A 26071-nucleotide genomic window follows, 5' to 3' on the forward strand; every position below is an offset into this window, starting at 1 on the left:
AATATTTTTTAGTTCCACATGAATCTCTCTCCATGGCGTGTTTTCACCGCGGCTGAGCGCACTGGGTCCTCACAGAGTGCCTCTATTCATTGCCGCGGTGACACAAAGGCTACATTTGAAGCACGCTCCGGAGCACGCTGCCGACGGAACACACACTAGAACAAACGACTCTGTTGTGTGTGTGTGTGTGAGTGTGTGAGGGGCCAGACAGAGGGACCGGGCTCTGACCCCTACTAGGGAGCCCTGGGGACCAGACAGGGCTGCCCAGCTGTGCTCCCTTGACCCCCCCTACCCCTTACTGAGAAACTAACCCCCCAGACACAGTCTAATACTCTCCCCTCTCCTTCTGCTGTCTGTGCCCTATCTGTGAGGGCTTCTCCAATTGCCTATTAGCTGACTATAAGACAAACCGTTGAATATAATCTGTACAGCAAATTGTGACCACATATGACCCCACAAACACACATGTAAATCCATTCAAACTCATGCAAATAAATGCAGACACACACAAACACATGGCCTGATTTACTTTCCACAGGAACATTATGGCATGGCGAGCCACGCCCATGTTAAATGTATTTTGCTCAAGACATATGATAGTAGATAGCCTATGAATGAATTAAAATATCCAAACAAAATGAGACGTATGTGTGTTGTCAGGATAGAGGAAATAAACAGTGGTTAAAGGGTAGTATAATGCAGTGTGATGATGCTCAGCTCATTCAGACATAATGCGCACACGTGCACACACACACACACACACACACACACACACACACACACACACACACACACACACACACACACACACACACACACACACACACACACACACACACACACACACACACACACACATTACACATTATAGTGCCCTCAAAGCTCATCAATAAGCTAAGGACCCTGGGACTAGGTTCTACAGCTGCACCATCGAGAGCATCCTGACCGGTTGCATCACTGCCTGGTATGGCAACTGCTCAGCCTCTGATCGCAAGGCACTACAGAGGGTGGTGTGAATGGCCCAGTACATCACTGGGGCTAAGCTTTCTGCCATCCAGGACTTCTGTACCAGGCGGTGTCAGAGGAAGGCCCTGAAGGCGGTGTCAGAGGAAGGCCCTGAAAATTGTCAAAGACTTCAGCTACCCTAGTCATAGACTGTTCTCTCTGCTACCAAACGGCAAACGGTACCGGAGCACCAAGTCTAGGTCCAAGAGGCTTCTAAACAGCTTCTAGCCCTGCCATAAGACTCCTGAAAACCTAGTCAAATGGCTACCCAGACTATTCACATTGCCTGCCCCCCCCCCCTCTCCTCTTGACACCACTGCCACTCTCTGTTGTCATCTATGCATTGTCACTTTAATTATCTCTACCTACATGTACTGTTCTTACTAACTCAACTAACCGGTGTCCCCACACACTGACTCTGTACCCCCCTGTTTATATTGTTCTTTTTTTACTACTCCTCTTTAATTGCTTGTTACTTTTATCTCTTGTTCTTATCCATATGTTTTTAAACTGCACTGTCGGTTAGGGGCTTGTAAGTAAGCATTTCACTGTAAGGTGACACCTGTTGTATTCGGCGCATGTGACTAATACAATTTGATTTGATTTGATTTGACACATAGAAAGAGAGTGCAGAAGACAGAAGGATGAATAAAAGCATAGGTATAACACCTCTGATCCCTAAGATCCCTAAAACTCACATACACAGCACCTTCCCTTTGTGATTGAATGTCTTCCTACCCACTCTAATATCATTTTCTTTCCTTTTTCCACTTGTTAGAGAATTGCTGAGCCGAGACCAGGATGTACCACGGACCCAGAACTGGACAAACATTCCCTAAGGAACTCCAAGACCATTAAAATCAACACGTCAAGGACAGGAACTCAATTTTAGTTTAGGTTGGTATTAGTCATGCGTTTTATGGTCTGGGTGGGAGAGTGGGTGCCCTGTGTGTGTGTTTATCTGTGTGTGTGAGAAGGAGGATGCCATCCTTACCAGCACTGCTAACCGCACCAGTGGTGAGGTCAGCACCCATGAGGCCACCTGAAAGATGAAAGAGGGATGAGAGGAAAAGAGGAAAACATTAGAGGAGAGGCCTCCCTCCTTCACACCCACATCCCATCAGCTCCCTCCTCCTCTCTCGCCTTTCAGTGACACTCTGTCTAAGTTACTTTAACCATCAGCCCCTTCTTCTTTTGTGCCAGGGCTGATGTGTGTGTGTGTGTGTGTGTGTGTGTGTGTGTGTCTGTGTGTGTGTGTGTGTAAACCCAAATGCCACAGCTTCCAACAAACCATAAGTTCTAGTCAAACGGACGCTGCGAGTGGATACTGGACGATAGCGTCCCAAAAAAATGACACATTTGTATTTTTAAGTCGTGCGAGGTGGAGGAGTGGGAGGAGTGTGAGCATGTGCGGTTAGTGTGGTGGCGGCAGCGCCAAAACTCATATTTACTTTGTGCCGGTGCGCGGTGCATCCAGGCCTAATGACAGGGTGAGGGTGTGGGCAGCAGGCTACTGCCCAGAGGGACAAAATAGAGCCTTCAGACAACAATAACAAACCGACAGGCCTCATGTGCTTATGTCACCAGTAACTTAAAACCTATACATAGGGCCTGACATCCCCAGGACAGTGCCTCACAGTAAATGGAGGGGATTGCTGACTTGGTTTGAATGTAAAATTGAGTCACCTTCCCTTAAATGAACTATCAATCAGTAGAGCTGACCTTATTTCCTCGGTGCGTTCCCCTGAATGGTTAGGGAGGGCTTCTCTTTAAAGAGTTTGTGTTTGTTTGTGTGTTACCTGCACTGGCAGGTCTGTGTGTGACACCGGGGGACATGCTGTTCCTCTGCATGTGGTGTGCCAGGGGCAGCAGGTTGTGGTTGCCTAGGGAACCTCCTGGGTGGCTGTAGATGAGACTGTTCTGGTTGCTAACGGGGATGGAGACCGGCATCTCGTAGTTGGAGGGGGCCACGCCCTGCTGAGAGAGAGAGAGAGAGACAAAAGAGGAAGAACGCATGATTAAACACAATAGAGAGACAAAACAAAAGAACACAACAATAGAATACACAGGCATAGAGATAACTGTTAAAGATTACAGTGGAAGAGAGAACCAAATGAATCCAACGCTAAAGAAATATCACAGCTCGAATGAAACCGTGAGCGAGAGAAAGAAAGCGATAAAAGGAGATAGAAAGAACAGTAATACGAAAAAAAGGGTCAACGGCCAGATAATGTCACCACTGAAAGGGACTTTTACTTGCCACCCAGGAATGAGAGAAAACAATGTGTTTGTGGAATGTGGACTGTCTCTTCCCACAGTGGCATCTTTAAAGGGTCAGCCACCATCTACCATGTGAATATACTTGTCTCTCTACGTCCCCATCGTTGACTCTCTGTGCCTGTTTTCACCCTTTGATTAACATGGTGACCTCCTAACGTAGCCGGCTTCCAGGAAAAAGAACGTGAATCTCAGAAAACACAACAACAACAACTTTTCACTGTGTGGTCATTGTTTCTCATTCCAATACACAGATCCTTTTGAAGCAGATAGGGAAGCTGATATCGTCTACTACAAATGTACTCGTTCTGAATTTGCTCAATTTTGTGGAGCACGATGATGGAAATCTATATATGATTTTGGTAAATGTATATTATATAAACACCATCCTCAATTTTTACTAAAATAGAGGTATGTCTCTGTCATGTCGAGATCAAGTGTTTTTTAAGTGGCAGGTAAGACTAGCAGCATGTGGATGAGGTTGGTTGGTAGCTAGGCCCCTAGGCCCCAAGCGACAGATTCGTCATGTTTATCGTGTCACTCCACCATAGGGCTTAACCTTGGGAGTGCCCTGGAAGTGGTCGCTCCTGGATGTTAGCTTAAAGAAGTAGAAAATATAGCCCTAATTGTAGCCATGTGTCCCAGAGCGATGGAAGGGCTCATCAGTGAGAGCATCAGCCAGGGGAAGTCGGATATGAGCTCTACCTCGTCTTCTTTTTCGATTTTCTCTCCCCTGTAACTTTTCCCTTTTAGCCACACAAATAGAATTTTGTGGGGTCCAAAAGCCTTGACTTTCACCTCGTCTTCATTGCCATCTCTCCCTCTCTCTCACACTCTTTTCGGGCTTTTGCTGAAGCCCTTTGCAGACGCGGGTTAGCCAGCAGTCTTGGGTGTCTGGTTGATTTCTTAAATTACTCAAAAGTGAGCACCTCCTATTCTATTTCACGTTTAAATATTTTCATAGTGTGTGTGTGTGTGTGTGTGTGTGTGGGTGGGTGGGTGTGCGTACAGTGGGCCCCCTCTGCAAGCTGTCATTTCAGTGGTGCCATCCTTCCTGTTTTCACTCATCCTCCCCTGTGACCCAGAGGCCCTATGCTAGGCAGACGTCATGACCACATACTGAACTGCCACTTGTTGTGTGCAGACACCCTTACTGCCACTGCTCTCCCCCATCCAAACCCCAACCCTAACCCAACCTCACCCCGACCCGGCCTCTAACCACAACACCCCCTCCACCCTCTCTACAGTACTCTGCCAGAGGTTACTGTTCCCTTTCGATGATCTACTGTGGAATCATCTCTTTCTCCATGGCTATAATGCTAACCATTCCAATATGGGCGTTTGTATGGAGAGCGGAGCTCACTTGGCTTCCATTGAGAGTGGCATTCATTTTGTGGTTGTTTGGGACTGACTAACTGCTAAGACCTTTATTTACTCTGTGCAGTTGAAGTTATGGTCGACACTGGTCCATCTCGACAGTCACAACTGAGTGATCATTGAATGACAGCGAGGTAATATATTGCTACTGATTAGATGTGATTTTCACCACCTTCATTATTACAACTGCACTCCTCGCCCTCCCCACTGTAAAAAAATAAATAAAAATGTTGTATCAAATAAATATTATTAAGTTACTGGTTCCACTGCCTTAAAAAAAAAAAATGTTGGCCCAAACATGAGAAAACATAGTCAAAAATGATATCAACTTAAAATGATATGTTTGTTCAAATTGTCTCATGTGTTCAATCAACTAGAAATGTATATTTGGGCATCTTACCTAAAAAAAAAGGCAAAGTGCTTTTAACATACAATGTTTTCAACTTACGTATTTGACACACATGATTACATTGTGCATGTTCCTTTATACATGTTCTCACCTGGGATTTGAACTCACAACTTCTTGGTTCACAGCATTCCAATATTCCTGCTACGCCTCCATCTCTGTGTCAATAACTGATTTCATCTGTATTGCTACACTTTGCTCTTCAAAGTAAATCTCGGCTCTGTTAAAAGTACACTCAAGGAAAACAATTGTATTTATCGTAGTGTTTAAGGAGTAACATTAAAACAGAATAATATGCCATACAAAAATGTGACAACTATCTAGAAAAAAACAAAAATTGCTTAAATAAGTAAAACAAAGCAATGATGAGAGAATAACTGATAATTAACTGATAATTGACACAAGCATGGTGGCGTGGCAGTAATGCCATGAAGAAGTAGTTGTGTGTTCAAATCCCAGGTGCGACATGAACAATAATTACTGTACAAAAGAACATGCACAATGCAATTATGTATGTCCACGTGTGTCAAATACTGCATGCATGTTGAAAACATTGTATATTAAAAGCACTGTTTGTGTAACTAGTTTCACAGCCTTTTTTTTTGTTGAGGTAAGATGCCCAAATAATCATTTGTGGTTGAAAGAATGTATGAGACAAGTTGAGCAAACACGTAAGTTGACCGAATTTCTGCCAATGTTTTCTCAAGTTGGAGCCAGGTTTGGGCCAACAATTTTTTTGTTGTTCTGGGAACACTTTGACCAAAAGTTGAGTAAACAAAAGAAGTCTGGAACCAGTTACTTATTAGTAATGAGTTGAATCAACTAGACTTGTGGGTGTTTTTTTTTTTTACAGTGAGGGAGGGCCTTAATTTAATGTTTTATTCACATTTATGTAATGAGGGCTACAGTAGGGTGTGAACATCTGCACAGGTGTGTGTGTCTATGTGCCTGTTGTTTTCGAGCCTTAGCATCTGTCCCTCTGTTGTTTTGGGTGACTGAGCTGTGTATAGCGTGGGCGCAGGAGAAGAGGAACTGCATGCAAACCACACCACTCCTGAGAGCCAGGCAAGGGATCATGGGTAAAGGGTTAAAGGTGTGATGTCACAAATGGAGCCAGAGGTTAAAGAGTGTGAGAGGCGAAGCGCGCTCTATACTTGAACTAAACCACTAAGGTAATGACGCTTAGATGAGTTAGCTGCTATGAATACACGCATGTATAGGTGCTTCAAAGTATGAGGAAGTCTTATCTTGTGTTTTTTTCTCCAGACGTGCAGGGTTAATTTGGATGCTTGTTACTCAGCGTCCGCCATTTAGCCAGCTGAGACTGCATGCTGTGTAAGTCCAGTACTTACAGGTATCTTATGAGTTTTGATCATGTGATCAAACTCCTCGTTTATCTGTTTGTATTTCTCCTCAGTGCGCGGGGTGAGGGTGAGAGCAGACTCGAGCTCCGGGCTCTCGCCACCTTTGTTCTCCTTCTTGCTTAATGCCTGCCGGGTCCCACCAATAAAAACCCATCATATGGACAGCAGACGCACGGATGGGAGAAAGAAAGAAAAGAAAGAGAGAGAGAGAGAGGGGGGAGAGAAGGGTGAGAAGAAGGCTCAGGGAGTGTCGGGCGGTACTTACACACAGTCTCTGTCTGCTGATCATCAGATCAATGTCCTCATTTATTTTCCTGTACTTGTCCTCAGACTCGGGGCTGTGGCCGACCGAGTCGTCTGCGTCGGGGTCGGGGCTGTCACAGCCGTTTAGACCCTTCTTTCTCAACGTCTGCAAACAGAGCAGTCGCACAACACAGTTGAAGGGCAGGGGAACAGGGCCCAGAGTAGAGCAGGGGAGAGGAAATGTGAATTACGCCCTTGTTAGAATGGATCCTGAGAATGGACTCAACTGACCGAAGGAATGAATGAGATGTGTAAAAAAAAAATTAAAGTGTGTGTGTGCCTAATGTGTCACAGAGGTTAAAGTGGGTACTGACGGGCTAAATGGGATGTGGTCCTTGGTGTGGCATAAAGTGCTTTGACAGGATCTATTCCCATGTCCATCAATTTGGGATGGGGTGGAGTGGGGTGGGGACATAGCGGTGTCTTTGTCAACAAGTTAACATGTAGCTAAACATTCAGAAGAACATAAATGATTTAATAGCATTCACTAACAATACATGAAATCCATACTCCTCTCTCAAATGAGGCGCCATGGGGACTATACACATTGTAATCACACAGAGACACAGTCAGTGATGAACATCGAAATAAAACATATTGCTGACATTGGCAGCTGAGGAGGCCGGAATGGGACTGTTATGGCTACAGATGTATGTGTGCGTTGGGTTTGTGTGTGGCAGGTCTGTGGTAGTGTAAGAGTGTGTGTTTGACAGACTGTGTATACAGGCAGCAATCTCTCTCTTGGCCACCTGATGGCCACCTGATCCTGTTTCTGTGGCCACAGCACCCCCCACCCCTTTCTCTCAATGCCACCGAAGGAGGAAAGGGAAGAGAAGAGCTGTCTCTCTATCCCTCGTTAGACCAAGATATACAGTATCTCACTAAAGTGGTAGTGATACAATTATATCTAACATCGTTTCTCTGCACGTGTTGTATTTGTGTATCTACAGCACGTGTGTTTTAATTTGTGTGTTTAGGTATGTAAGCAACAAGCTCTCACAGTCTCACTGCAGAATTAGATGACGTTCATCCACATTTCTCCAAAACAACGCATTTCAAAGTTGCTCCAAACACCACATTTTGAAAGTTAAGGGTTAAGATTTTAGATAGGGTTAAAACATAACGTTTAGGCACTCATTCTGAATGGATAAGGGAAGAGTTAAGGTTTAGGATAGGGTTAAAACTAAAAAACTAAAAACACGCAACCTTCTGATCCAGGTCTTGGATAGGGTTAAAACATTACATGCAGGTCCTCATTCCGATTGGTTAAGGTAAGGGTTAAAGTTTGGGATAGGGTTAAAACATTACATGCAGGCCCTCATTCCGATTGGTTAAGGTAAGGGTTAAAGTTTGGGATAGGGTTAAAACACTTCTTTTTTTAAACGAGTGTCCTCTAGGGAAAAAAAAACACATAATTTATTCATAGACAATATAGCATTCATTTGTTATATCTGTGTCCATATTGTCCGTGAGTTTTGAGTAGATAGACCATATGGTTCAAGAAAATAGCCTAATTAATGGACAAAGCATCTAATCAGCAATGGCATTATTTTCAATTAACTCTGCAACTCTTCCAACTATTGACTTTATTCACAACTGCTGCCAGTTTGATGCCAAAACATTGACAACAAATACATATTGATATAGTAAAATAAATACAGTTTGTAAAAACAAATCTATAAAGGAAATGTCATGCTGAAACACCAATGGTATTCACTAAGTTTATGGTTTATATTTCGGATAATGTTTTACAGCTTTGTCATTCTATATTTTATTTATTTATTTATCGTATTCAATTATTTCATATATTTGACATGTGATGATGCCACACAGAGGGCCAGAGATAATTACAGACACCTGTGATAATCTGAAGTACCCAAAAAGGCCACGAGATGTCTTGTAATAGATTACATGAAATTCTTGAAAGATACCAAAATTCTGGTAGTTTACTGGTAAACTTCTAAAGTTTCCAGTAAAATACCCTCCCTTTGCAACCCTACTCTTGAGCGATCTGCATATGCTTGTGTGTTTGTTTATGTGTGTGTGTACATACACACACACTGCAGTGTTGAGTGCAGAGATGTGTCCCATATTGTGTCGATTAGATTTACAGTGAGTGAAGTAGTGAAATGAAAGGTGTAGCAACTGATAGTTAGAGCTTCCATCAAAGACCCACTTCCCTCCCCTCCCTCCCTTCCCCTCGCTCTCTCCTCCACAGAGGCCGGCTTTAATAAAAGGAGATTAGTCTACAGGAGGAGTATCACAGACCCGTTCCTGTCTGAGCAGACGACGGCGCTTCACGCTGCTTTCATCTGGGCTTCCCTATCACACCCACCACTGTAACTACATTATCTTTAATGCAGCTTAGATTTGATGGTGATCATATGTGTGTGTGTGTGTCTCAATGCTAGAGACAAATAGAGAGAGTGAGATAATGGGAGAGAGAGATGCTAAAATAATTTAATCTCACCATTTTATTCTCCTCATTTGTGTGACACTCTGCTTGTCGTCGCAAGCAGAGAAGCGCACTACTGTAAATTGATAGAAGTGACTAAGAGTGAGCCGCCTGTTTCTAAAACAAATAACACTCCAGTCATCTCTGATGTCAGGAGAATAAAGCTATTTTTAAAGTGTGGTTTTAGTGAACTGAGGGCTTCGTTTGTGAGATCGCTGTTTGATGCCGGAGGCGTCTCGTGGTGAGGTAGCGTGTCAAGATTCACTAGCCTCTCTGTCCCTCTCTCTCTGTCTCTCTCTCTCTGTGTCTCTGTCTCTCTCTGTGTCTCTCTCTGTGTCTCTCTCTGTGTCTCTCTCTGTGTTTCTCTCTGTGTCTCTCTCTGTGTCTCTCTCTGTCCCTTTTTCAAATATTTGGGGACTTTGCTCTGGTCTTTAGTGTAGTTGTGTAGTACAGTAACAAACTGTACTACAAACTTGAGACCCATATGGCGTGACTGATATGGGGCAGTGGGCCTGTCTGGGGGTGTTGATGAGGTAGTGGGACGGAGGGTGGGAGTGTCATATGACTTTGAGGCATGTGGCCCTGGCTTAGCTTTCCACCGGGGCTCAGCAGTTTAAGGGTGCCATGCAAGGTCACTATGCCACTCATCCCAGACATGCCCACCTGTCAGGGACATCACACCTGTTGCCAAGTGCTGCCATCCAGCCCAGCAGCCAATCAGAGGCAATGCAGCCATGACATGGCCATAGAAGGCCTCTCTCTCTCTCTCTCTCTCTCTCTCTCGAAGTGTCTCGCTTCCCTCTGTCGTTGTGGCCCATCGACCTCTCCTTAGTTCCCTGCCTCTCTTACCCAGTCTACTCCGTCATCCACTGCTGCTCCAATCGTGGCCTGCTGTTTTAGATCCACTGACATCATCTCAAAAGCGAGAAAATAAGTGGCCAGTGTATAAAAACGATAAATAAAAGTAAAAATATACATTTTCCCGCTAATGTAGTCATAGTCGATATAGAGAGAAAGATAAATACACCATGTCAAGAAATGGCAGGAAAATAAACAACTGTTCAGGGGATATGTAGATAATGCAAACATAGTGATAAAACACCTCATCACGTCAAATGCTCAAATCGACGCTGTTTTATTCCCACATATTTTCACTGACATCAAATGTTTCCCGTCTGTCTATCTAAAAATAATAATTGTGAGGGGAGAAAAATACCTCGGTACGAAGACCAAGATGCTGACATCTTAATAGCAGTTGGAGATAAAAGCTCCGTGATCCACAGTCCAAAGCTATATTGATGAGTGGAGAACAATCTAACAAAGCAGACAATAGGCCATCCTGGACACACTTTGAAGTGAGAGAAAGAGAGAGAGATGAGAAACAGAGGAAGCAAGACAGGAGGAAAAGAGGGATTGAGAGAGAGAGAGAGAGAGAGAGAGAGAGAGAGAGAGTGATGCAGAAAGAAAGCAAGAACGCGAGAGAGGAAAGACTGCTCGGCTGCTTGGCTCGGTGTCTCTGTCCCTGTCTTTCCCTTTCTGGAGGCGTGCTCCTAATTAAACTCCTTCCTCATGATGTTCCCTCCTGGCTCGGCCTGTCAGGGGGCCTGTGTGCAGAAGGAGGAGTGTAGACACTGTGTCCTACATACCGTACCCTCTTCATCTGTACCCTTCGCATCCACACCCCACCTCACACCTCACACCCTAAGCTGAGAATATATGCTTTTTGAAGGTACATTACAAAACCATGAATGCAATGCACACTTATGTAATGCATAATAATATTTCTTGGAACATGTTATTTTGTAATCAGGGTGATTTTGGGTGGGTATTTCAAGGGGTATACTACAGGTTATTTTGGTTTCTAGTTTTACGCAGCGTGAGGGACAGCTGACGCTAGAGCCCATGCCATACCAGGGTTCGGCTGTTGGGAACTCTGCCACCCAGACCATCTCTCTCTCTCTCGTTTGCTTGTTGGAGACAACCTTTGCCCAGGTGGGGGCTTTGGCTCGTATTTTGGGAGTGTTAACTGGTGATCATTCCAGTGGCTTCATCCCTGGGTTATCTTGGCAGTGGGGTATGACGGCTAAGGCGTACATTCAATAATGCGTTTATGACCAATGGTGACAGATGGGGGGATGATGTTTCGCAAGGTCCTCAAGACCAACAACATTAACTGCATAGATTTTGGGTGAGAGCAGAGCATACAAAATGATGGACAATGACTATGGCCTTACCTAATAAAGATCAGTGAAAACCGAAAGAACGATAGTTTTCTTGTAAATACAGTACATTCGGAAAGTGTTAGCTTGATCCTAAAATCGATTAAATAAATAATTTTCCTCATCAATCTACACACGATACCCCTTAATGACAAAGGTTTTAAAAATGTTTTCAAATGTATTACAAATAAATACAGAAATACCTTATTTACATTAGTATTTAGACCCTTTACTATGAGACTCAAAATTGAGCTCAGGTGCATCCTGTTTCATTTGATCATCTTTGAGATGTCTCTACAACTTGATTGGAGCCCACCTGTGGTAAATTCAAATGATTAGACATGATTTGGAGAAGGCACACACCTGTCTATATAAGGTCCCACAGTTGACAGTGCATGTCAGAGTAAAAACCAAGTCATGAAGTCAAAGGAATTGTCCGTAGAGCTCCGAGACAGGATTGTGTCGCACGGCCAAACGGAGCAATCGGGGGAGAAGGGCCTTGGTCAGGGAAGTGACCAAGAACCCGATGGTCACTCTGACAGAGCTCCAGAGCACATCTGTGGAGATGGGAGAACCTTCCAGAGGAACAACCATCTCTGCAGCACTCAACCAATCAGGCCTTTATGGTAGAGTGGCCAGACAGAAGCCACTACTCAGTAAAAGGCACATGACAACCCGCTTGGAGTTTGCCAAAAAGCACCTAAATGACTCTGACCATGAGAAACAATATTTTTTGGGGTCTGATGAAACCAAGATTGAACTCTTTGGCCTGAATGCCAAGCGTCAGGTCTCGAGGAAACCATCCCTATGGTGAAGAATGGTGGTGGCAACATCATGCTGTGGGGATGTTTTTCAGCTGCAGGTACTGGGAGTCTAGTCAGGATCGAGGGAAAGATGAACGGAGCAGTCCAGAGATCCTTGATAAAAACCTGCCCCAGAGCGCTCAGGACTGCAGACTGGGTTGAAAGTTCACCTTCTAATAGGACAATGACCCTAAGCAAACAGCCAGGACAACGCAGGAGTGGCTTCAAGACAGGTTTCAATGTCGTTGAGTGGCCCAGCCAGAGCCTTGACTTGAACCTGATCAAACATCTCTGTGGAGAGACCTGAAAATAGCTGTGCAGCGACGTTCCCCATCCAACCTGGCAGAGCTTCAGAGGATCTGCAGACAAGAATGGGAGAAACTCCCCAAATACAGGTGTACCAAGCTTGTAGCGTCCTACCCAAGAAGATTCGAGGCTGTACTTGCTGCCAAAGGTGCTTCAACAAAGTACTGAGTAAAGGGTCTGAACAGTTATTTAAATGTGATATTTCAGTTATTATTATGATTTTTTTGCGCAAAAATGTTTAAAAACCTGTTTTTGCTTTGTTGTTATGGAGGATTGTGTGAATATTGATGAGGGGAAAAAAAGTAAAGGAGTCTGAATACTTTCCGAATGCACTGTATGTCTTCTTGTACTTTTGTGGTCAAATTCAGCACTTGCTGGTGGAAAAATACTGGGCCAAATAAGCACATTAAAGGGTTTTAATAACAGGGTAACTTGTGGTTAATCATGTTTGGTGTGTGGAAGAAAGGGAAAATCATGAGGGATTGTTATGTGAGATAAACAACTTCTTACTGGTCACGTTTCTGACTGAGCCTAGAGAGTGTCACTGTCTGGGTCTAATATGGTGCACACACACACACACACACACACACACACACACACACACACACCTTTCCCATCACAGCTAACAAGATAGCAGGGGCCCACTGTGGATTCATGCCCCATCGTCATGTTGCTGCACTCTAAGCACATTCACAGATGCCTTGTTGGTGGCAGCCAGCGGTGGGATACAGCAATAGAGTGCTCGGACTGCTAGCTCCCCCTCTCTCTATTTCTCTCTTCTCTCTCTATTTCTCTCTCTCTCTCAGCCACTTGTGCAAGTGGGGGAACATCAGAGGGATCAGCCTGGCTTAGCTTATTGGAAGCAGATGGCAGACCAAAGACAGGAAGGCCACAGTTTCATGAAGCGTGGTCTGAGCATGCCAGTACCATGTAGAGAGAGAGGATATGCCCAGAGATAGGTGGTGTGTGTGTGTGTGTGTGTGTGTGTGTGTGTGTGTGTGTGTGTGTGTGTGTGTGTGTGTGTGTGTGTGTGTGTGTGTGTGTGTGTGTGTGTGTGTGTGTGTGTGTGTGTTTGTGTGTGCATCTGCGTGTGCATGTGTGGCAATCTATTGGACCCCGAATTCAGAATACTTTTTGGTTATAATTTGTGAATCCCACTGCAATGGGGTTGAGGCAACGTTTAAAAAATGAATAAATGCATCAATGACTTCTCAGTGATTTGGCTGCTTTGAAGCCCCCTGGTCCTGGTATTCTGGAACACTATAATCAGGAATCAAAGACTAGCAGTCAGAATCCGTTTGGTAATATTGCTCTCCAAAGTGTGCAATTACAGCTGTCTGGGATCACCATACTGGAGGATGAGTTAAACGAAAAGCAGAATGCGAAATGGACAGAGTGTGTTTTCATGCGTGTCCTCTGTCAATTCATTTTCATCCCATTCAAACTGGGAAAGGGGACATGGATGTGGTGCTTCTGGTGGAGTAGTCATGGAGTCCAAAGAGAAACAGGAGTGTTTCAGAGACAAGTCTCAGCCACTGCACAAGAGGACTGTGCTGTCCATAAAGAAGAAGCACTCGCGGCCCAAATCATGTCAATATCAGACTGTATCAGACTGTTAGCAGAAGCAGCATCCTCAGTCAGGAGGACAGTGTGACCATTCACAGTGAATCACTCATAATGAGCCAGCCACTATAAGGGCACAATGCCAGCACAGTGAAGAAGGATAAAGAGGACACTTGTACCCCGATCTCTAATGTCCTCCCCTCCTAGCCTCCAGTGTTTAAAAAAAAACTCTGCAGGGGACACCAAGAACATGTATTTGACCAGTAACGCAAGGAGAATAACTGTACTTACTGTAGCCCCCCTGGCTACATAAGGGCTGGTCATGAATGATTGGTTCTGGCTGTAATGAGTGAGTCTACACCCTGTCGTCTTTATCCCCACCCCGTCCGTCCCCTCGGTGGCCCACCAATCTTCAGTTATCGTCTTTTGTCTCTGTGTCGCTTATCGCTTGGTGCCACAACAGGAAAGAGGCCTGGAGGCCCTGAGTAACAATGACCAGCCGTTTGACCTCCACGCTGTGACCTTAAGTTTCCACACCCTCCCTGCCTCCCTCCCTCCCTGTCCACAGCCACCATGGGAGGGGCATGGCAGGAAACACCAGCTATAAGAATAGATATTCAATATTCAAAGTTTTCCACAAATAGTTTCAAAGAATAAGGCATCATTTCATCTTAATGACTGGCGTGAAGTGTTTTTGGGCTGTGTAGTGAAAGAGCCTGCGCTTGGCAGCGTGGCCTCAGAAGTGGCCTGCCACTGCACGACTACACCATACCACTGGGACAAAATATTGACACATTTCAAAAGGTCTATTTTAAAAGGCCTTTTTTGTTGTTGTGAGTACCTCAGACTTCCGCTTGTATGGACCTTAGAATGTTTGCAATGATCAAAACGCTACTTGTAGTTCCTAGTCAGGAGTTCTGCTTTTCTGGACTGGCTGTCTGTCTGATGTGGAACAAAATGCTGAGCTAAGGACTGTAATCAGCATGCGCACACCGCCATGTTGTCTTTTGCTTCTCCCAAAAGAGGAATCTAAAAGCAAGCAAGACTTTTATTGTTGTCTTGTGTGTGTCCCCTCACAGTCCCTGCCATTCCATAAGACGTTGTTTAATCTTTTTTTTTTTAAAGGTAATTTTGCAGTTTGCTTGAGCAATTGGAGATGGAAGGGAGCTCCATGCGATCATGGCTCTGTACAATACCGTGCGCTGCCGTGAACTCATGGTGAGGAGAGGTTTTAGCTTATCTTTAGCATGCAGGCCTCATTATGGTTCCACCAGCAGGTTGCCTTGGCCGTGGGGGTGGGTGACATCTCTCAGATTTGTAACTCCTGCTAGGGGTGATTACCTGCCAATTAACTTGTGTGAAAACGACTTGACATTTTCAAGCCCCAATGGAGGTGAAGCTGCCGTTAGTTCCCTGCTCAACCCTTGTGACAAATGTCATTAAGCCTTACTCCCAACAGGACTTTAACTACCCCTTGAACATTTGACTACCTGAAACCTGATGAACAAATAATAGAGATTTGTCTACGTGTGACATAATGCGGCAGCCTAGCGGTTATAGTGTTGGGCCGGTAACTGAAAGGCTGCTAGTTCAAATCCTTGAGCTGACTAGGTGAAACATCTGCCAATGTGCCCTTGAACATGACACTTACCTGCTCTGGATAAGAGTGTCTGCTAAATGACTAAAACGTCTGATGCATAGGAGTGTGTGTGTTATTTTCAGTCTGTACGGGTTGAAACAAGGCTGCTCATAAAGCATGATAAACTTCAAGAAAGCTGTGCCTTTCATTTCTCTGAGAGGAGAAGAAAAAGACAGGGAGTCTAAGAGAGAAAGAAAAAAGCTGTGAATGAAATCCTTTATCCCGAGGATCAAATGTCTATTGGCACCACTGGGTCTCTGACCACCCGGGTCATGTGCATGTGGTCTCTGGAGGCAAGTGTTCACTGTCGTGAGAGAGGGAGACTGAATGAACAACCTGGCGCTTTGCGCGCACACACACACAGCTATTCCATGCCTATTCTTCTCCACTCTCATAGCCAGCCCCGCCAACCAAGCACTATATTTAGCTCCGCCACAATCTATTTTTAGACCACTACCGGTTTTTGAGGCATTTATTGGGGAAAAGAATGACAAAAATAGAGAGGGAGGGAGAAGGGAGAGGAGTGGGGGCTCCCAGTTTGGACATCTGAAACATACACATTTTAACGTGGCACTGCTTGAACTCCGCAGCTGTTTATAATCGCAGGGAAGTGCGAGGAAAACACAGACTGGAGTGGGGGGGAAAGAGAGAGAAAAAAACATACGCAAATGCTCTTGGGACAGGGGGTTTAGGGAGGGCTGACTGGAAGAGTACAAAGAAATGCCTCAACGTTGGTGGAATTCATGACGCGAAACCCTGGGAAGATGTTTCACAAGCATGTAATATGTGGCAGATAAAGATGAAATGGCATGCCAGTCTTTGTTTTGACCTATCCCTATGCCGTTAGCATGCCAAGGTCAGAAGGTTAATTGACTTAGGCAGTCTAAGCAGCTTCCGTCCTTTAATCCTCAACTCAGGTTGAAAAACAAGCAGCGTGGCTGATCTATCCACAGCCTCTTGCTGACACACCCTGTCTGTCTGTCTGTCTGTCTGTCTGTCTGTCTGTCTGTCTGTCTGTCTGTCTGTCTGTCACAGCACCTCAAACACAAGCCCAACATCAACCTGGACAACTGTAAGGCAGCGTATGATAACTTCCTTATTTCTCCTGGACGTTGATATGTGTAGAAATGGGGGAGGTAAATTAGTGCAGGCATTTAAACTGGAGGAGTTTACAGCAACTGGAGGAGTTGACAGCAGGGCTCTTTGTTAGGCAGAAGAAGCAGTCATTGAGCAGCAATCCACAGAGAAAACCCCTTAAGGCCAATGTTCTCTCTGCTGTTTAGAATCCAAATAAGTACATAGAATAGCACACATGCTTGAAAATATTTTCACAAGAAATAAGGCAAGAGCACACTGGCACTTTGAAAGGGATATCACATGCTCGGAGTCTGTTGACGTGCAAGAACACGATGGAGAAAAAATGCTTTAATTAAGTCGTAAGGAAAAGTTTGGAGGCAAATTAGACTGAACGCAGATAATTAGTCTCCCTGGTATTTATAAATGTGGGAGAAAAAAAAATCACGTTTCTTTGCCAAATTAAATGTTGTGTGAGGCATATAATAAATGTGTGTGGATGTTGGTACATTTCTCTTTTTCTCTCTCACACTCATGCCCTCCCACCTCCATTCTCTCCTGCTCTCTTCTCTCCTCCCTCCCTCCGATGGACTGACGCTGGGCTGCAGTCACACCTGTGCTTCTCCTCACACGTCTCGGCACACGGGCGAAACATACGCCAGTGAAACATCGTGAGTGAGCTTTACTGAATCTCATTAGCCAAGCAGGTAGTCATTAACAGAATGACCTTTGGAAATAATTACCAGCCTGCCTCCCTCCCTCTTCTCACCATCCCTCTGCTCCCCCTCCCCCTCTCATTCAGAAGTTCCCGCTAGGTGAGGATAGAGAGTGAGAGAGAGAGAGATAAAGGAGAGGGGAGAGGGAGGGAGGGTGGTCAGGCAGGTTCTCGCTGCTGCTCTTTAAGATTAAAGGGTGAAGTGAACTCTCAGATTAGGTTAATCTGGGGTGGAATGGGATTGGCCACTTGCCCTCCTCCTCTCCCTCCTCTCCTGGCTGAGGGCTGTGCCACGTGCCTGTGTGGCGCCCCATGGCCACTGCTTCGGCGCGTGGGGCACTCAACTAGGCTGAGGTTATGACCATCATCACGGCCACACCTCCTACTATCCCCTATCAAGCCAAACCCCACCCTCCCCTCTAGGCTGGTACTCAATCTACACCCTCCAGCTCCATCTGAAACGTGTGCTCTTTGTTTCACAGAGGAAAAACAAACACGTTGTGGAATGGGGATTTGGCAGAGGCTGCACAGAGAGTGTGTCGTTGGACTGGGGCTGTTCGATTGCACTGAGCGCCAGCCACATTTGGCTTGGCTCTGTCTACCCACTAGAAGTAAAAGGTCTTTCATGTGCACTGGCAATTAAGAATCCCCATATCCATGTCATAAATCTCCAATGAGAACTCGGAGAAGACTCTTGGTGAGAAGGTATAAAAAAGGAAAGGATAGATCCATTCTCCTGTCATTTCCCAACACGGCTTCCCATTTCTCCACTAATGCTGCTCACATGTCCAGGAAACCGCCCTGGCAGCTGGAGAGTATAGGAAATCTATCTGTGTGTTGGAGCTTTTCATCTGGAGCCAGTGGCAAACTGCACTATAGACCTGCCAAGAGGAGACTCAGAGGGCCGTTCGGACAACAACACAACCAGATAGCCTAGCTGTGTGTACACTATGCGTGTTTTTTTTTTAAAACATTGATTAAATTAATAAATTCAATAAATTCAATATTAATGTCTTTAACTTTAATTATGTGGACCTTCCCAACTTTTGTCTAGCATCTGATGCTCTCATGTAGGACTATTTAAATGAGAATCTAAAGAGATAGTTTAAGAATACTAGAGTACACCTAGATCCTTCAATGGAGGCAACTAGATAATACTCAGAAACAGATGGGCCTATCATGTTCCAATTGAACATCCATTTTCCATTGGATTGGATCATTAATCTCTTGTTACCCTGGCTGCTGTGCTCCAATCACAGTAATTGGCAAAGAGCTGGTTTCCCTTGCTTAGACTTTGGTGGCCATCTTGATTCAATTTTCCGCAGTGCTTGTTCATTATATTACAGTTTGAAAGAGTTTTTCTCTCCCTCCAATTGATGGTGTCAAAAAGGATCAAAACGCAGAATGTCGCTGAGAACAACATTGGTATCTTGGTCTCTTTGGTTGTACATATATTTGTGGTCGTGTCATCCTCAGCTGAGACAGTTTTCCCTAAGTGAGTCATCGAGCCATTCACAACCTCCTTCTCTATCTCCCTCTTCTCTTTCTTTCCCTTCCTCTCTCTTCTCTCTCCCTCTTCTGTCTATTTCAATCTTCTCCCTCGTGGATTAGCATCAGGCACATGCACAGATAGGGCTCTACGTGTGTAGAGCACATGTCCCCTTGCCCTTCCAGTCTCAAAAGTGCCCTTTTCGGTGGTGGTATAATTTCCCCCCCCAATTTCTTTTTTTTGGGGGGGGGGGGGGGGTGTAAATAATCTCCGCCTTTGTGGGATCAAGGGATCAAGTGAGTCAGCCTTTACCTTGATCTTCAGTAAGGCACTTGTACATCATAGACATCAAATGACTTAAATTAAAGTTAGGAGTGTGTACCTGGGATTGTATCATTCTCTGCGACCTGACTTCAGGCGAGTAAACTCCCTCTGCTGGAATCAGAGTTTTCAGAAGCAATTTGATCAAATAGATGGCCCGCTGAGGCAAATTGGTTGTTAAAAGCACCACAGATGTCCATCTTATCTGTTATGGGACCAGAGGCTGTCATAACCTGCTGGGGTAATGAGGGGTTGGAGCTTTTTGTTTTTGAGAGATTTGACTATCTTCCAGAAGTCATCTGGATTCCCACCATTCTCAGATACACAGTTCAAGAAGGATACCAATTTTGCCTTTCTAACCAGGGATAGACATCTATTTCTCAAGCACCTGAAGGACTACCAGTCAGACGTAGAATCTGTCGGCCTTAGCCCAAATTTGAGCTAAATTTCTCTCTGAAGATTATTTGATAGTTCTTGCGTGAACCAGGGATTAGCTCTATCCCTTACCCTTTGTTTTTTTTTAACAGAGCATGCTTATCTGCAATAGAGTTGAGCAAAAAAGTAAAACAATTTAGGGCCTGATCCAAGTCAGTGATATCTGACACAGCCCCTTTTCACACAATCCCAGATCAGACAAGAATTGTATCTCATTGAAATTCCTATACTTTCTCTTTGTAATAATGTGAGGGTGAGATTTAGGTAGCTTTGCATCTCTTATGCAGGCAATGGGACAATGGTCACTCAACTCATGAGCAAAAATTCCATTGGCTGTATACTTACAGGAGTATTTGTCAAAATATATCTAATATTGTAGAATTTTCAGGGTGTTCAAAGTTGGGCCGAGTTGGTTCAGTTATCAACTGAGCTAGATTTAGCGTAACACAGATATCTTTCAGCCTATCAGAAGCTGGCATCAACCAATCCAGATTAAGATCACCCAAAAGTAATAGTTCAGATTTAGCATAGTTAGATAGCAAGTCAGACAATTGGCTAAGGGCACATGTTGAGGCAGAGGGAGGGCGATAAATTCCCACTGGCGTAAATTGGGAATTATTATAATTTATTAAATATTTTTTTTATAGAGGGTAGATGAGTTTTAATATTGCAGATAGATTGTGGCTTCTATCAATTTAATTGTCCGCATCATTTCCAATACCCCATATCATTTTAAAATTAAATATATATATTATTTTAAATATATATTGTAAAAATATATTTATCTTCTTTATTATTTTCCACTAATCCTACCACCCCTCCCCTAATTGGAGTTGGGCATTATTACCACGGCTCACATTTAGGACTAGATAAACAAATTGCTTAGGGACAGGGATACAGACACATTTACGTTGTCTTTTTTAAATATGGAAACACCTCCACCTCTGCCCACTCTGTAAAAAAATCCGTATAGCCAGCCAGAGACGTATCAGTACCCGGCACAGTCGGATTATTATTTAGCCAAGTTTCAGATATTACCAGAATGTCCACATTGGTTTGAGAGGCCAGAGTTAGAAGAATATGTAAGAGAATATAACACATTAGATCTGGTAAAATATTATACAAAGAAAGAAATGTGTTTTCTATGTATTTTTTGTTCCATCATCTTTGAAATGCAAGAGAAAGGCCATTATATCCCTTAGGAGTCTAGGCGCAATTTAGATTTTGGTCATCTAGATGTGTGAAGGTTAGTGTCTTTTCTGTAGGGAAGCTAATTATCCATCATTTATGTAAACTTACATTTTTTATTACCATGTAATTTTTGTATGTTCTCTGTAGTTATGTATGTTCTCTGTATTTATACAAATGTATCAATTGACCAATACGGCACATTTGGGGAGACTTGATGCATTTTGAACTGTAATGCAATGGTTCATTGGATCAGTCTAAAACTTTGCACATACACTGCTACCATCTAGTGGCCAAAATCTAAATTGCGCCCAGACTCCTAAATGATTTGAGCCTGTTTGCTACAGCAGGAAAAATATCCTTCTACAAAAGGAAATGTTAATTATTATACGGATTGTAATTCGTTGGGGTTGATACACTTTTCGTAAGGGAAAATCAAGTCTGAAATTTCTAAGTGGAAATTACAAACTTCAGAAGCTTCTTTAAACCTCAAAATACACTACATTTTCTCCTGCAACAGGGTGAGCAAATTAATATCTTAAATCTGTACAATATTTCTTACAATTTTTTATTTTGACTGAAAATGTGTTGGTCATTGTTAACATGTCCAGCATTTATTCCAGTTCAAAGTAGTGTTGCAAAATACTTTACTGAACAAATTGTCCCACTCTTCTTGTATTAATTGCTCAATGAGTCTGTGACCGTGGTTGTGGGAATTTTGTTTTGGGCGGGTGGTGCCCTTTTTTTTGTTTAATCACACGCACCCCAAAAGGTCTGTGCACGGCCCTGATTAGCTTGATAGCAGCTACTGAACAAAGTTACGACCAGATGAATGAAGAATAGAGAGGAGGAAAAAAACAGAGAGTGAGAGAGAGGGCCCTGGAGTCCCTTTTAAACATACTGTAGCTGGAGAGGCTGTGCAACCCGCTCAGTGCCACTCTCCCAACAACGCTAATTATCAACCAAAGACATGATAATTACATAGAGCTTTATTGCTAATGTAGCAGGCCTGTCTGCCAGCCGCCCACACGCTGCACTGTGCTCCTCTACCACTGCCTCTCCTCCCACTACACCTCCAGGCACAGCAGCCCATCGCAAAACACTGAGATGCTCTGTTTGTGTGTGTGTGTGTGTGTGTTTGTGTTTATATCTGAGGAGTTGCAGATCTATAGTCATACACTAATATCAACTACATCACATGGTAGTATATTGCTATCTGGTCTTTGGCCTACACCCTCCTGCTACGACCGGCCTTCCCTGTCCTACTGTCCACCTGTCCCCATGCGCTGCTCTTCCTACCCAACAGGAAGTCTCCTTTGTTTCCCCCCCCCTTCACACCCACCCACATCCTCCACCTGTGACGTAACTTAGCAGCGGCACACAAGGCTTGGCAGGAGAGATCCACCCCCCCGTCCACCCCCCGTCCACCCACCCACCTCCCACGTTAAACGTGCTCGCGGGTGCCCTGTGGCCAATCCCTTTACCACGCCGCGGCTTAAGGCTATGGCCTCTTCACATCGATTTCTCCCGCTGCGAGTCCGGTCTGAGCGAGCGGAACCCATGTCCGCCTCGAGATCACAGAAGCCAGCGCCACAGCACTACTCCGCTAGACTCTTTAGCGTGCTCCTCAGACACAGCTGTTTACGCGTTAGCCATCCTCCACTCGGCTAATAGAGAGCTTCAAAGCCCCTGCAGGTCTGGTCACGGGCGCTTGTTGAAACATGTGACGGCTCTCTTCACGGTCTCTGTAGGAGAGACTAATACACCGACTACAGTTGCCGAAGGGCTTATATGCAGAGACTGGATATGTAGGCTATGATATGGATACGAGTGTCTGCTAAATTTGTTAATGTAAAATAAATGACACGGAGAGCAGGCTTGTTATCTTTCTGCGTGTAGTTGGACATGAATTACATGCCGCTGCATGGTAGGGGAATTAGGGTATTTCATAAGAACACAAGGAGGCCTTGGGGGTACTACATACAGTACATTATATGTAAATACTATATTATAGATGGGCCGTATCTAGGCCTACTGGATAAAATGGGCTCTTAAAATAAATTCCACTGAAATGTCTAATTTTCCAGTAATTAATACATAGCAATGCATATGCCCAATGCATTTAACCAACATAATCTAATGCGTCTGGTACAGTTACATTTGCAAAGTAAGAGTACGTTTCAAATAGCAAGCAGAGCATATCTTAAGGCTACCAACATGATGTATGGTACATGCCTCCTTAAATGCATTCTATGCTTATGAATGCGGTCTGGTGTGTCTATGTGTTCATCATTAATGTGGAGAATGCTTTGAGTGCACTGTCTTTTGATAGAAACTACTCCAAGTAGGATATGTTCCTTTTTTACTTGAAATGGTAAGTATATCAACAACAACAATGGAGCATGCATTCATTATTCTGTGTAATCTTTAATACTTTTGGAGCGGTCAGTAAACTTCACTAAGAAATAACCCTCTTCTTCTCTTTTATGTCTCCCTAAAACATAATGATCCTGTACTTCTGTGTCAAGGGTTCGTCTCGCATGTTATCTTTGCGTGTCTGTGTGTGCAGCCAGGTATGTGTGTTTGTGTGTTCGGGTGCCTGTGTCGGTTTAAGAGGGAACCTTTGTGTAATCTAAAGTCACTGTGTTTGTGTGTGTGTGTGTGTGTGTGTGTGTGCGCGCGCGTGTGTGTGTGGACGCTTGTGTGTGTGTGTGTGTGCGTGCGTGCATATGTGTTTGTATGTGGGCCACCAGGGCCAGGCAGATCAGCATGGTGACTGTTGTGTAACCAGGGTCACGTGGATCACGTTGGAGCATGTTGGTCTGTCCCCGCGGCCTGGTGTGCGGCTCACCTGACACAGCCATTTAACGTCCTCCTGAGCCAGGCTTACATCACCCATGTCCACGCCACGGCGGCCTAGGATAACACATCCCCTGGAGCGCGAGTCACAACAATGCCAAGGGGACACTAACTATGGGCTAAATCTCACAGGGGCTGTAGGGCCTTACCAATGCCAGGGGAAATAGGGGCCTTACCGATGCCACGGGCTATAGGGGCCTGTCTCTATAAGACATAGCCCAAGGGATAGTTGTCTGTACACTTTGGATGGATGCCTTACTCTTTTGTAGTCTATGGTCATTGAGTATCAATGCGCGTGTGTGTGTGTGTGTGTGTGTGTGTGTGTGTGTGTGTGTGTGTGTGTGCGCGTGCATGTGTGTGTGTATATGTGTGAACATGTGTGGTGTGTACGGTGTCCGGGGACTCACCTCCACGATATCAGAGTTGGTCCTGCTCTCGTGGGGCTCGTTGTACTCCGTGTACTTGAGCAGCACCTTGTCCATGTCGGTGCTGGCATACTGGAACAGCTTGTTGGTGCTGTTGAAGATGATGAGGGCGATCTCACAGTCACACAGCACGCTCAGCTCATACGCCTTCTTCATCAGGCCAAACTTCCTCTTCGTAAATGTCACCTAGGGAGAGAAAGACAGAGGGAGAAAGAAGAGAGGAGAAGAGAGAATGAGAGAGGTTACAGGGTGAACGTCTGAGGGTGAAGGGGGAGGCAGGGGGAGGCAGGTTTTCAGCACTGGAATGTGTTTTCCTTGTTGGGGGTTGGAATGGGGGGATTTCAGTTCTTGTACACCTGACCGGACCAGACCCCACTGTGTCAACACCAAACTGGATTTTCCCACATCTGATCCTACATTTTATTATTAACACATTTCATAAATACATCTAATTATTTTGTATTATAGAATAAAACACCATCCTTGACCTCTGTTTTCCTTCATAATGTGTGAAGAAAGAGAAATCTGGCGCAATCATAGCTTTTCCACTCATAAATCATGAAACTGAAGCGGCTTGAGAGAATTTCTCAACAGTCAGGGCTGTTCTCCACTGCGACCTCCCACTGAGAGGTTACTGTAACAGTCCATCTACTCGGGCAAGAAAAAAAAAGAAGCTGAATAGAATTTTTAGGAACCGAGAGTGATCTGTCTTAAAGAGATAATGAGCCAGATCAGTTTATCATCTGTGGGCGACATCAAAGCATACTGCACTTTGTTATAGAACATCTGAGTCTTTATATCGACCCCTCATATGATTGGAGCGTATCAACCGCTCGCTCACAAACAAACACACACACACACACACACACACACACACACACACACACACACACACACACACACACACACACACACACACACACACACACACACACACACACACACACACACACACACACACACACACACACACACACACGCACACTAACTCCATTGTGCGCTTGTGAGAGTACAGCTAAGACTTCTAACAGTCTTAGAGATGCAACTTTGTATTGGTAAAAATAGCCCAGGGGTTTGCTCGCTGAGCTTTGTTTTATATGGCGCCTGAAGCACCAGGTAGATATAAATGTTGCTCCACAGAAACCATGCAGGCAGTCTTCACATATAGGAACCTTTGTGTGTTTGTGTGTGCGTGTGCATGTGCGTGTGTACGTGTATGCATATTTGAGGCCCAGTGCCTCAGCACATCATCTTGAAACACACGCACGCACACACACATAAAAGGTACCATGCAAGTTGTTTTGTAGCAGCAGCAGCAGCAAAACTAAACCATTTTTACATTGTAAAGTAAGGCACATGATGACTTAGACAGACTTAAATACCTTTTCTATTTGATATATATATACTGTTAAAAAGTATTTTCTTTCCGTAGTAGATTTTTAGTATGGTAACCTTTTTGTAGGAGCGAACATGAAACCTAGCATTCCCTTTGTGTACTCACTTCCTAGTGCCCAGAGAGCTCCAGGTAGGCAGGATCTCAGCAGAAAGCTGTCAGACAGACTGATGCAGAGGAGAGCAGGGAGAAGGAAGAGGAGCTAAACAGTAGCAGCAGTGCCAGTGAAGGAGTGACAGAAGAGATTGAACAAGCAAGCAATAAAAGAAAGGAAGAGTATGGACAGTTTCGAAGTGAGGAAGACAAGGTTTTAGATGATCCAAGCACTGTGGCCAGAGAAGGCAATCTTCCTGCTCACTTTCTGGGTAAACGTTTTGTATTGAGAATGGAAGCCTAATTCTTCAGTCAGGAAATATTTATCTGGACACTGAAGCAGCTCACACTCAAGGCAAAGA

At 44.5% G+C, this 26071-nt stretch overlaps 1 protein-coding gene across 8 annotated transcripts in view; it reads right to left on the reverse strand.

Moving 5' to 3' along the window:
- The window catches only part of mef2cb (myocyte enhancer factor 2cb), a 100813-nt gene that overhangs the window by 16136 nt on the left and 58606 nt on the right, over positions 1–26071 (reverse strand). For 2 of the 8 annotated variants that reach the window (XM_036935512.1, XM_036935513.1), the window contains exons 3-7: positions 24206–24409; positions 6695–6838; positions 6418–6555; positions 2805–2982; positions 2000–2047 (exon numbers count right to left, since the gene is read on the reverse strand). In XM_036935512.1, coding sequence (XP_036791407.1) covers positions 2000–2047; positions 2805–2982; positions 6418–6555; positions 6695–6838; positions 24206–24409 — 712 coding nt within the window. The remainder of the gene's footprint in view (positions 1–1999; positions 2048–2804; positions 2983–6417; positions 6556–6694; positions 6839–24205; positions 24410–26071) is intronic. The other 6 variants (XM_036935514.1, XM_036935518.1, XM_036935517.1 and 3 more) reach the window with 6 other exon arrangements.

The sequence above is a fragment of the Oncorhynchus mykiss genome, chromosome 11 (assembly GCF_013265735.2).
Source record: "Oncorhynchus mykiss isolate Arlee chromosome 11, USDA_OmykA_1.1, whole genome shotgun sequence".
Lineage (NCBI taxonomy): Eukaryota > Metazoa > Chordata > Actinopteri > Salmoniformes > Salmonidae > Oncorhynchus > Oncorhynchus mykiss.